Source organism: Barbus barbus (assembly GCF_936440315.1).
Source record: "Barbus barbus genome assembly, chromosome: 4".
NCBI classification, from domain to species: Eukaryota; Metazoa; Chordata; class Actinopteri; order Cypriniformes; family Cyprinidae; genus Barbus; species Barbus barbus.
This window is the reverse complement of record NC_136732.1, coordinates 13883542-13896981: the sequence shown is the minus strand read 5'-3', so window position 1 is coordinate 13896981 and position 13440 is coordinate 13883542. Positions and strand designations below refer to the sequence as shown.

At 37.3% G+C, this 13440-nt stretch overlaps 1 protein-coding gene across 6 annotated transcripts in view; it reads left to right on the top strand.

The window, feature by feature from the left end:
• LOC306868742 (myocardin-related transcription factor A-like) overlaps nucleotides 1-2746 on the top strand; it is a 46648-nt gene extending 43902 nt beyond the window's left edge. For all 6 annotated transcript variants that reach the window (XM_079415064.1, XM_079415068.1, XM_079415065.1 and 3 more), the window contains one exon: nucleotides 50-2746. In XM_079415064.1, coding sequence (XP_079271190.1) covers nucleotides 50-582 — 533 coding nt within the window. In that variant the 3' untranslated portion in view covers nucleotides 583-2746. The remainder of the gene's footprint in view (nucleotides 1-49) is intronic.
• The last annotated feature ends 10694 nt before the right edge of the window (nucleotides 2747-13440 follow it).

The following is a 13440-nucleotide window of genomic DNA, read 5'->3' as shown; positions in this document are numbered from 1 at the left end:
TGAGAGAAGCATATAGCTGTTCACACTCTTTGTTTCCTGCATTCTACAGAAATCTCTGAGAATTTCAAAGCCGCACCTGATCCTGTTCTCGAAAGGCTTCGGCCAAATACGCCCCTTTCCTCAAGCTCCCCCCTTCTCAGTCTTTCCCGTCCTCCTGATATGCCCCTCAAAAATTTAATTTTAGAACCTCAGCCTCCATCAATTAAGGTGCACAGCAACTGTGACACAGGAGGTGGGCGTCTTGAAGATTTCCTGGAAAGCACTACTGGCAAACCTTTGCTGGGAGTGGAGCCAGGAGGACCGACAACGCTAATTGTTGACCTCCATAACCAAATGCTCAGCACGGCGAGTATCCTAGATCACCCACGTTCCCCGATGGATACATGTGACATGAGTTTTTCCAGTCACTCGCCTTCAGATTTGATAGACACCGGCCCCGATCCCATGGATTGGCTGGAGCTTGGAATGGGCGGGACTGGAGGGGAGGGGCCTGGGATGGTACATATGAATGGACACAACTCCTCTAGCTTATTTTCCACAGACTTTCTGGACACTTCTGAAATGAACTGGTCTAGCTTATAGCTCATGGGATATCGCAGACTGCAATATTTTTGGAAGGGCCTTTTGTGGATTAGCTTCCTTCACATAGTACAGTTTATATTTGTTTCCACCAGTGACTTTTCCCGTTTGGATTCAAGTATGGATTTTCAAAATACTAACTTGAGTTGGATTATGTTACATATTGACCGACTTTATCCTTCACCTTTGCTTGCACAAATGCTCACACCCCTGATAGCACACATATGTCACAGAGCAGTCTACATATCATTTTTATCTGGGTGTCATTTGTTCAGCTGAAACACATTGCTCAAACCTTTAAATTTGAATATTAGAACAAGATATTTTTGTGTTTTTATCATTTATATTATGTGAATTGCTCCTATATTAATGTTTTTCAAACGTCTCAGTGATGTATGTGTGCTTATGGAAATATCCATATGTACAAGCAATATACCCTGATTTTGCATCAGTTTTAGCAAATTAATTCACTAAGTGCAGCTTTTGAGTTTAATTCACCTTAAAATTTGATTATGCGGCATCAAAGGAATCGTTTTTCTGATTTTACCTGCTTTACCAAATATAGCTGGTAGACTTATGCATAACTCAATAGCTTTGAAATACACCTGGATTTGACTATTTATAGTATTGTACCAATGTTGCTAAAAATTTTGTAGCATAAGCCAACAGATTTTGTAACATTTTCTTTGCATTGACATTCATATGTTGCCATACGTGTATTATTAATAATAATAATAATTTGTTATTATTATTATTATTATTATTATTATTATTGATCATTAGTACTTAACACTGTTTAAATTCAATTAGATCTTTATTAAACAAGAAACTCTCAACAGGTACATGTATCCACAGCATTTTGTAGATGTGCCAAAAATATTATATTATAAGCTATTTAGTGTTTAATTAATAGAACAACTGGACTATGCTACTTTAGCTATTTAGTTTTTTTCATTATGGAAAGAAAAGCCATTCAAACCTTGTTTTTGTCTGCATTTGCTAGCATTGCAACCTGATGATAGCTGCCAGATGAAGTTTTAATTGCGTAGTTAATTGCTATGTTAATAGTACAAGATTAAACAATTCTCAGAGTGCTTGACAGTTAAGAGTGTGACTCTGAATTAATAGCCTAGTGTTACTCCTCATCCTTGCCAGGTTTTCATTACCAGTCTTCACCAAAGTACATTGTGACTCATTTTTATCACATTTTAGCAAGCTTAAAAGAGGTATTACTGCTTCATATTTGTTAGATCCAGTAAATATTTTGATCAAACTGTGCATGCTATATACTGTATAAGACATGGCGAGTTCTGGGAAATTACTTTATTACATTATGTTTTAATTTAATGTTCTTAAAAATCAAACCTGTAGCTTTCAAAAAAATATTGTCCATTGACCTGAATGGGGATTTTTAAACATTTTACTGTATATATTCTGCATTGTGTATGAACTGAAATGTTGTATATGCCTATCACAGTACACAGCGTACTGTACTGCACTGTAATTTATCAATACTTCTGTCTGTCCGCTGAAGTTTTGATAAAGGAATATGAGCCTATAAGAGATAATGAATGTTTCTAAGATGATCTGAATGTAAAGTTGTTTGTGTATAAAAGATTATTAGATATACACAAGACATAATCATATTTAATCAATAAGGAACATTCAAATTTCATGGACCCTCAAACACATTTGTATATTATTACAGTTACTTTCTTTATGCATTGCTTTAATGTGCATTTTTCGGTGCTTCTGCATATTATACTGTACATGTGCTCAGGAATGAATTGTGTTTTGTGTGTGTGTGTGTGTGTGTGTGTGTGTGTGTGCGTGTGTGTGTGTGCGTGCGTGCATGTGCGTCATTTGGGGGAACAGCATTACTGTCCGCAGTATTCACGCTCTCCATCTGTTTGAATTTGCACTTACAGAGTTTTGGCTGGCGCTTCTTGTGGCCCAAATGGAACTTCATATCCGCATGATCTCCAGTCCACCTGCTGTACGCTTGAGAATCAAACTCATCAATACTTCGTTGGCTGAATGTATTCATTTGTGGGGCTTCAGAGCCTCTCAGGGCTTAATGTCTTTAAGACTTTTTTATTTTTGGAAAATAAATGTTACAAATAAAAATAAATGTTCTGTGTACTTTCCAGAGGGGAAATGGCAGTTTTGGTTTAAAAAATGTGTGGGTTAGAATGTTTGACTAATGCTCGGTATCATATATTCTTACAAACATGTCTGATAGACATAACCCTAAACTAGTGTATTTAGTCTTCCTTATAGGGACAGTTCACCCAAAAATTAGCAAGTGAATAATGATTACATTTCAGCACAACAATATTTTATAGTTTCTGAAGATGTATGGCATAAGTCACATGGACAATTTTATTGTGCTTTTTAATTGTCATTTTGGAGCTTGACAGCCTGACTTTCATTTATATTTGTATAACATTAACATTTCTTTTTAAGGAAGAAAGAAAGTCATCAGGTTTGGAAAATCATATGGGTGAACCATGACTTGAGGGGCTTTTGCACCAGAGGAACCTTTTCATAGCTCCTAGAAATAGGCTAAGTTCCCACTTTTTGGTGTGTTTGTACCACGGGAGCTAGGAACATAGCCTATTTAGTTCTAGGAACTCCGTTTTGGGGAACTAAATTAGCTCCTGCTTCAGAATAGGGTCTAAAACAGTCTATAGGAACTACCAGTGACGCAAGTGTATGCTGATTGGCCAAAAGGACGCTAAACACTCCATGGCATTTTTAAAAAGCTGTGTAAAAATATTTATTCCCACGAACATGGAAAACAGTGACAATGGAATTTACCTGTTGTCAGCAGCGTTTTGTTCTTTTTTCAACACTGCAAGTTGTCATAGGAAATTTAGTCAGATTTTATGCGCTTTCGCATAAAGTGTGCGTTTATATTCCATCTCTGTTATCACGAAACCCACTACACACAACAAATACAGCTCCAATCATGGCGTCCTCCATTAACCGGTTCAAAGACTATAGAAATACAAAGACCGTTCACTCCTATACTTATGAATGGGAGAAACTGCAATGGCAATATGGCGGGATAGTTCCATCTAAATGAAAGAGCCCATCACTGATTGGTAAAGTCATTGCGTCACTGCAGCGGCCGTTAGAAGATCCAGTTGCCCCTACGCATGAGCATTGGCTGGTTTAGCCTGAAAGTGAGCTTTTTAAACACTATTTGAGCAAAAGAAACAACATTCATGGAGCAGTTCATTTCAGATTTTGTTGCTGATTTGAAATATGTAATTTAATTGCGACTTCAGCGAGTAGTTTTTGAGATTTCAGGATTCCCCCATTCATTTAGATAGGACTTGGTCCTGTTTGAGCTGCCCGGAGGTGTTGCAAATATGGCCGCCGAGTGAACAGACTTCCCTTGAAGGGGACTTTGACCGTTGTTGACGTTAGTAAATGCAGCGAATAATGATGTTGCTATCTGCCATATCTGAGTTGCGAATGCAACTAGGAAAATGGCCCGAGGGGGAAATTGGTTCTCTAGGAACCACCCTGCAGACTTCCTAGAACTACGCGGTGTGAAAGACTCTTTTGAGATAACCCTACTAGTCTTAAAAAATAAAGTAATTTTTATTGGTATCTATGGTTCCATGAAGATCTTTTAACATCCATGGAACATTTTCATTGAAATAAAGGTTCTTCACAGTGGAAAAGTTCTTCAAAATTTTTAAATGTTCTTCACAGTAAGAAGAAATGGGTTCTTTTAACTGTTCTCTGAAAGGTTCTATGGGGAAACAAAAATGGTTCTTCTGTGGCATTGCTGTGAAAACTATTGAAATCTTTATTATTAAGAATGAAGTCTTGTACATTCATGCTATGCATTTTTGCATAGTATGCACATTTTTTGTACATATTGTTCCTATAAGACCCTCTAAATTCTGATTATGCAACAGGAGGCTTCACAATGCAATATAATTGTTTTTAAACCGGACATGATGCAATCAACATTTTTTTTCTCAATTTATACTATATATAAAATAAAAATATATTTTATTTCATTATTATTATCATTATTTACATAATTTATTTTGTTTCATTATTTTTATGAGGGGTGAGTGTGAAAACAGACTCAACTGCAGCAATTGCTTGATTTTACCCATGTTCAATGAACCTTGCTTCCAGGCAGATGGTTAGATTATATGGCTTGCGCATGATAATATATTCATAACTTTCCTCTGGCAAGATCGGTGTAATGCACCTCCCCTGTCCGCAAAATACTAATTCACAGCCCGGCGTCCAATGCAAACCCTACCCTCACCCCTTGATGAACCCATTAGAGAGTATCTTGACCTCAGGATGAGCGATTGTAGAGAATAAATCACTGTGCGTCTGTTGCACCGTTTGACTGCAGTCTTCCAGGGCTCTCTGATTCTAACGGAACAGTCTGTTCCCATGTTCCCCACCCTCCTTGATGACATCATTGCTCCTGTCCCGTGTGTTTTCCTCCTGGCTGAGTGTTTCAGTGTCCATTCATCACATTGTTTAATCAATTTACCGAGATGCAGAAATCTATCAGCTGTAATGGACTGCTGACCCAACCTCTTTCCCAGACAGCCCTCTCTTAACGACCCAAATTAATTAAATAATGGCTTATGTAGACGGAAGGGCTTGTCATTGTATTGCTCAATTGATAGAGCATCATATGTAATTTATTCAACGCAATAATTCAACGATTCAGCTGAGCAGGTCAAAACCTGATGGACGAAAGGCAACATAGAGGTCTTGCATCTCTTCATTATCAGCAGTGCGGGTTTCTCCTCAGTAGTTATGGGCCATCTGCTGACCCATTTCATTGGTGCTTCCTCATGACGTTTACACCTACGGTCATTTATTAAGGGTACTTGCAGACTAAAGAAAGCTTTTGGTGCATATGAATGTGCAAGTTATGTTTTGAGGGTATAAATCGACTTATCTGAAATTCTCATTGGCGAATGGATGTCTGTGTGAATTGCATCAAATGTTTTGGTTGGAACAAATAATTTTCACTTTCTTTCTTTAGTTTTATTGACATTATGGACATTATGATCTCTTTCTCCAAAGGCTGGTTGCACCTGCTGTGCATACAGTCAAACCAAAAGTTGTTCAGACACCAGATATCATTTTTTTTACTAGTGTTTGCAGGACATTATAGTTCATTTATGTACGTGAGAACAGCAAAATAAAGTAAACTGTTACATATTATACCCAAAAAAATTTCATACAGTGGACTACCAGTAAAATTGATAATAATTTGGGACCAAAAATTATTCAGACACTTTGACCTGACCATGTTTTGCTTAATTGTTTTTTTCTTTAATTGCTAATGGATATTGTTAACACCACAGAACAAAATTAAGCATTGCTTGGTAATTGGTTGACCTAAATTGGTATTATCTAATTCTAATGTGAATAAACTGCGACAATGTGAGAAATATTGGTGTCAATAAATTTTGGTTTGACTAAGTTAAAACCTTGCCAAGTTGTGACATAAATGGCACTAACTTATAATTTGCACATCAGTATTTGAACTTAATTTAGACAAATCTTTACACTGAAAAAATTAATTTGGTGCAGAAAAAAAGTCAGATTTCAAAAATTGTTAGTAAATTATAGAAATAATTACAAACATGGCAAATAACACACTGAATTAAACATGATTTTTTTTTAGCAGATAAACTGAAATAGTTTTTATGTGAATGTACAATTAATAAACACACACACACACACACACACACATACACTCTTTGGGCCCCTTAGTACCAATTGAGCATCGTTTAAACGCCACAGCCTACCTGAGCACACACACTCATATATATATATATATATATATATATATATATGCTAATTATTCAATAATTTTTATGTATTGTATTTTTTATGGAAAATAAGTGAGAACAGAAAAAAGTCGTGAAATTCATTACAATTCCTTACAATCAACAAGCCTCCATCCTACATTTTCTGTCTTGCTAAATAATAATATTTACTTGGATGTGCGTCACACTATAGAAGAAAGGATCTGTCACTAATTCAGTTTCCCCACAACTTGAACAAATGGTGCAACCAAATTAAGAGGAAAGTTCAAAATGAACTAGTAGTCATTATGCTCCTAATGTGAACTTTAAAATTTGGGAAAACACCTACCCATGTAACCCGACAGTTGTATCCCATGTAATGACTGACAGGTCAAAGTTCTAGAACACATGCAGAAATAGTGCCTGTAGCACATGTGCTTGCCCTGACTGTTGTAACGGTGTAGAGGCCATGTCCACGTGAGCCCAACATTCATCTTCCATGTGAATAGTGTCATGTGTCCACCCTCTTTTCTATCTCACACAAATGATTGATGGAGCTGGAGCTGGCGCTGTATTATAATTGTGTGTAACAAAAAGGTTAAGGGGTTTGCAGGAATAAAGCGGCCTGCATTCTCCACAGACATGGCTATGATGCAAAAGTATGTGTGCTCTCTTTACAGTGTCTCTCTCCCTGTTGTTTCCTTCTCTATCGATTTAAAAAAAAAAAATAAAAAAAGCTCTTTTTTCTGCACTCTGTTTTTCTCCTTTTCTTTTGGCAATGCTTCCTGATTATTTCATCATCTCTGTCTTTCTCTGTGTTTTTAAGTCCCATCTGGCTGCAGTGTGAGAGAGTCAGGCCCCATTTCAAATGTTCATTTATCACATAAACACACACTTCACCTCTAACACCCACTTCACCACTACACCATTCAACAATTTTGGGTTTCTTGTCCTCACTAAGGCAGCATTTCATCAAAAATGCAGTAACAGTAATATTTTGAAATATACTTTTGAAATAACTGTTTTCTGTTTTAATATTATACCAAGCCTCTTTCAATAGAAAGTTCAAAAGACCATTTGAAATAGAAAATGTGGTTAATTTATTGTGTCATTGCTGAATTAAAGTATTAATTTCTTCAACAACAAAAAAATCTGACTAACCACAAAATTTTGAACAATAGTTTGTATATATAGTGTATACAAACCATAAAATACAGATCTGTTCCAAAATTTGGTGAGCTACCTTGTTGTCTAATGTCTACATGTGCATCGAACTTCCAAGGAAGCATCCTTGTTTCGGAAAACACAAGCAATAACTCTGCATGCTGCACAAATAATCCTTTTCACCCCAAATTCATAATAGACTAGAGTTTGATGTTAACATCTTGCTAAGCTACAGTAATAGTATGATATACTAAAAAATACTTAAGCTGCATCCCAATTCAAAGACTCCTTCAAATGTGCATGGCTTCGAAATGCGTCCTTCGTTTCCCAGGCTATGAAGAATAAAACAAATGGCTCATTCGCGGCACAGACTATCATTCAGTGCACACCAATAAAGATTTTTTTATTTAATTTAATTTAGGGTTTAATTCTAGGGCTGGGTATTGTGACCAATTCTGCGATTCGATTCGATTCTTATTTTTATGGTTTCGATTCGATTCGATTTCGATTTCGATTCGATTCGATTCGATATTGATTAGCTATCAATATTTCATTTAAAATATTAGTTTTGCAGACATGGGATCCATATTTTGATATAAATGCTGGTAACTGAAACTCTCCTACTTAAGTTTTTTACTGAAATACACATCTACATTAATAATAGGGTGCACACAGGGTGAACCGCCTTCTTGATCATGGTGTCTCCCCTGCCAGGTAAGTATATCTATAGATGGTGACACCTTCAGGACGAGAGGTGAATATTCATATCGTCTTACGTGAAGCACGCGCATTAAGAATCGATTCGGAGATTTCGATATCGTTGCGTTAAACTGAAGATCGATTAAAATCGGAGAATCGATATTTTTTACCCAGCCCTATTAATTCTCTGTCTTTCGCCGACAGAGATTCACGGTCAAAAGGCCGGAGTAGAGAGGCATCCACACCACCTCGTCTGCCTCGTCTAAGACGGGGTGACCGATGAATATCGACCGGAGGCTCCATATCCACACCTGTTACAGGTACAGGTACCAGCCACTGATACGCGGAATCCCAAGAACGGCGAGGCACATACCGACGACAATCCACGTCAAGACCCGACAAAATCCACCGAGGATCAGCATTTGGGAACAAAGCCATTCGAGTCTTCACTTTCACCAACAGACCACCTCGTTTACCACGGCGTCTGGATCGCTTCTTCCTCCTGAGAGAGCACAAGGTCCGACAGAGATAGACAGGTAATCCACGCAGGAGCAGAGGAGGTGGCGAATTGTATTTTCCACCCCTATTACCATTATAGATCGCTGTATTTTCCATAGCTGATCTAATGTCAAGAAGCGTTTGGCGATCATACACCAGTAAAGAGTCTGCAGTATTTAAAAAATAAATAAAAACAAAACAAACATCCATAAAGCTGGAAGCGACAGACGGCCGGCCGCACACACTGGCGCCATGCATAAAGCATAAAAAAAAAAAGCCGATATGTCGGCTGCACATCCATGATGCCTATCTCCCGTTCCACCACATCCCAAAGCTGCTCTACTGGACTGAGATCTGGTGACTGTGGAGGCCACTTGAGTAAAGTGAACTCATCGTCATGTTCAAGAAACCAGTCTGAGATGATTTGAGCTTTGTGACATGGTGCATTATCCTGCTGGAAGTAGCCATCAGAAGATGGGTACACTGTAGTCATAAAGGGATGGACATGGTCAGCAACAATACTCAGGGAGGCTGTGGCGTTTAAACGATGCTCAATTGGTACTAAGGGGCCCAAAGTGTGCCAAGAAAATATCCCCCACAGGATGGCAGGAAGGCAGGATGGATCCATGCTTTCATGTTCTTTACGCCAAATTCTGATCCTACCATCTGAATGTCGCAGCAGGAATCGAGACTCATCAGACCAGGCAACGTTTTTCCAATCTTCTATTGTCCAATTTTGGTGAGCCTGTGCGAATTGTAGCCTCCGTTTCCTGTTCTTAGCTGACAGGAGCGGCACCCGGTGTGGTCTTCTGCTGCTGTAGCCCATCTGCTTCAGGGTTCGACGTGTTGTGCGTTCAGAGATGGTATTCTGCATACCTTGGTCGTAACGAGTGATTATTTGAGTTACTGTTGCCTTTCCTTTCTATCATCTCTAACCAGTCTGCCCATTCTCCTCTGACCTCTGACATCAACAAGGGATTTTCGTCCACACAACTGCCGCTCACTGGATATTTATATAGAGATGGTTGTGCGTGAAAATCCTAGTAGATCAGCAGTTTTTGAAATACTCAGACCAGCCCGTCTGGCACCAACAACCATTCCACGTTCAAAGTCACTTAAATCCTCTTTCTTCCCCATTCTAATGCTCAGTTTGAACTTCAGCAAGTCGTCTTCACCACATCAAGCTTTCCTATAGCTCAAATGGTAGAGCATGGCGCTAGCAATGCCAAGATCATGGGTTCGATTCCCAGGGAAAGCAAGAGCTGATAAAATGTAAAATTGTAACTTGAATGCAATGTAAGTTGGATAAAATCGTCTGCTAAATGCATAAATGTAAATGTAATCTAGATGCCTAAATGCAAGCCATGTGACTGGCCGATTAGCAATTTGTGTTACCAAGCAATTGAACACGTGTACCTAATAAAGTGACCGGTGAGTGTGTATACATATATATATATATATATATAAAGTGGTTTGAATATTAATATATTATATGCAATTCTATAGATAGTTTATACTTTTTATTTTGTACATAAATAGACCAAGGTAAACATATTCACACAGGTTGTGATCCTAGTTGTGTTTTCAGACTGCTGTATGAAAATGGTTATGTCAGAGAAACAAGTGCGCTGACATCTTTAGAATTTTATCTTTGAACTCCGTTTTTGCGTAACTCTAGTAGTAACTTGTGTAGTTCTATAGCATCGATGTTAAAGAGTAATTATCTGTTGAAGTGGATTTACTTTTTGTAGAGTAAACAAAAGCTATCATGTGCATTATAATGTTTGATAACAAACAAATGTCATAACAATTGTCCGCAGACCTGGAAGATTTTAAAACTAGCGGTTCGTTCATAAATCCATAAGATCATCATGTTGTTGAAATGCAAACCGGAAGACAGAAGACAATGAACGCAGTGTGGCAAGGTCTATAGATTTTTATTTTATTTTTTGAAGTCCAGTTGAAACGTTGCTGCCACTTGTCAACGGCAGCTGTCACAGTTGATAGGTGATAAGAACAATTCTCCATCGGCTAGACTGTCCCATTTAACAATGGTCGGTTCGACCTTTATGGCCTTTGAATTGGGACACAATTACAGTATACTGCATGCAAATGTTAGGAACATTAGAATATTTCATTTAGAATTAACTATGCATACTTATTGTTACTAAATAATTAAATAGGCTACAAATAAACAGGACCTCTTTCACCTTGTCAGTCATCTTGTATGATAGCTTGCTATATAGCTTTATATATAGCATTTGGCTGAAAGAAGAAGCTTTTGGAACAGCTTTCATGTCTTGATTGTTGTCTAGATGTGTAGCTCTTTAGGTTTTGGTACAGCGCTTATTACTGGGGTTTGTTTTGTTCTGCAGGTATTTTGTGGCAGACATTGCATGTGGATTTTTTCCATCTACAGGCCCAGAGTGAGAGACAGATGTTCAGAAGTGTGCCTACATCAAGCAAGGATGAGAGACATCTGACACCACTAGAAATACTTTATCTTTTGGGATCTGCAGGTAGAGCTCTGTCAGTGGAAACACAGTGAGGGTGGATGCCATGTCTTGATGTGCTGATGCTGGTGTGAAATCATTCATGACAGGTTAAATCATTCATTTAGGCTGCAAATTCCTCAGAATTAATTATATTTTTATTTTTATATTTTTTTTCAGCACGTAATTAAATTGCTTAACTTCAGGAAAGACTGAATAAAAGCACACCATCTTAGAGATGTCAACTGGCAGAAACACTGAATTTTATTGTCAGTATTGAGAGTGAGTTTTAAGTAACCATAATGGATGGCACTGTGTTAGCTCATGAATATTAAATCATTGCTGACATATTGCTGTGTTGCAGGGATGATGTATTTTTGTAGGCCAAAACCCATAATCAGGTTAGAATTTTAGGTTCCATTGTCCTGAAGTCAATGGGTTCCCTGTTGAAAAACCAGCATATATTGTTTAGGTGTTTTGAAGCATGGCAGCTGGTTTGAGCTGGCCCTAAGCAACTAGCTCAAACCAGCTGCCATGCTTCAAAACATACCTAACCAGCATATCCTGCCTTTTTCAACAGGGTTTGAATGGGTTTTTGGTTAAATGCCTGAAATAACACACAAGCTCAAGATATTTTCATGTTTCATGCTACTTTATTAACATCAGTAATGACTCTTTGTGATTTTATAAGCTTTTACTTTTCTTGATAAAGGTGGTGGCTAACAAGTGGCTTATGGGACTACAGAGGTTGCCAGGGACATTAAATATTAAAATCACACCCTTGCAAACTATTCAAACTTTCAGGGAAAATGTTTTTTAAATGAAAACTGAAAGAGTTGTCGAAAGTTAATGGTGGTGAAGTCATGCAACACTGGTGCAATTCATTTATAGCCTTTTTACTTCTGCTGATTGTGTTTAAGCTTCAAAATGCATGTTCATTTGTGAAGATTATCATGAACAAAATGTTTAAGAATCATACACTTTTGTGGGTCACAGACTTATTTTCTGCAATAACACAAAAGCCGATGGAAAAATACGAATGGGTTTTTGTCGAGAGAACCAGGTTGATACCAACTTTTGTGTTGGCCTACAAAAATGTAATCTTTATTGATGTGCCTGAAACATCCAATTCATGTATGTGCTTCAGTTATATGGTTGTAAACACCAAGTTGTCATGACAAAATGGTCACTTTTATCGGTTTAAAATAATATCAGGTTCCTGAAACTACTGTGAATGTTTTTTTTTGCCAGGAGAGCACAGCCAACGGATGGATCCATTTTAAAATCAGCCGGCTGAACGTGGGCAAAAGGTGCAGGAGGTCACGACTCCCTCTGTTTTCTAGCACCTCTAATGTGAATGAGTGAGTGAAGTTGTCTTTGTTCCTTGAGTTTCTCTCCAATTAAACTGCTGTGATAGACGGCTTTGTGGTTGCATCTTTGCTACCAAATCATTTCTCAGGCTACTAAAAACAACAGGCCTGCCAGTGGATCGTCTAATGATTATAGCAAACATGCTGTACCTGGTGAGAGCTAGCTGAAATCACCAGTTCCTAATTTTACACCGTTTCCATAAGTCAAATTATTATCAAATGAATGAAAGCTGCATGTTCTACTTTATTTCTGAGGTGATATCTTTAGTTACAACAGGATGTAAAAATATATAGCTATCATTTTTTTGAAAGACTCTCATGCTCACCAAGGCTGCATTTGATCAAAAATGCAGTAAAATCACTAATACTGTCAAATATTATTATATTTAAAATAACAAATATAGTTTTTCAACTAATATATTTTTAACATTCCAGGTATCATGTAGTATTACGAACACACATGAGTTCAGTTATTAATAGCATATAACATTAACTTAGATTAATAAATGATACGGAAGTTGTTCAATGTAGATTTATGATACTGAATAATATATAAACTAATGCTACATAATTTATAATTTATTAACATTTCTTGAAACTTTATGTAAAAAATCTTCACCATTTTCCCTAAGTGGGCAGTTTTTGACCCAAAAAGCTGCAAATTGGACCAGATTTTGTTCCCAACTGAAAGTCAGGTTACATGAGACTAAACTGTTCCTTTGCATGTGAATAACATCACACTTTTACATAATATCTCAATGTTTTCTATATAGTTCACTAACAGTATATGCTTTCTTTTATGCAGTGTGTTGAATATATATTTTT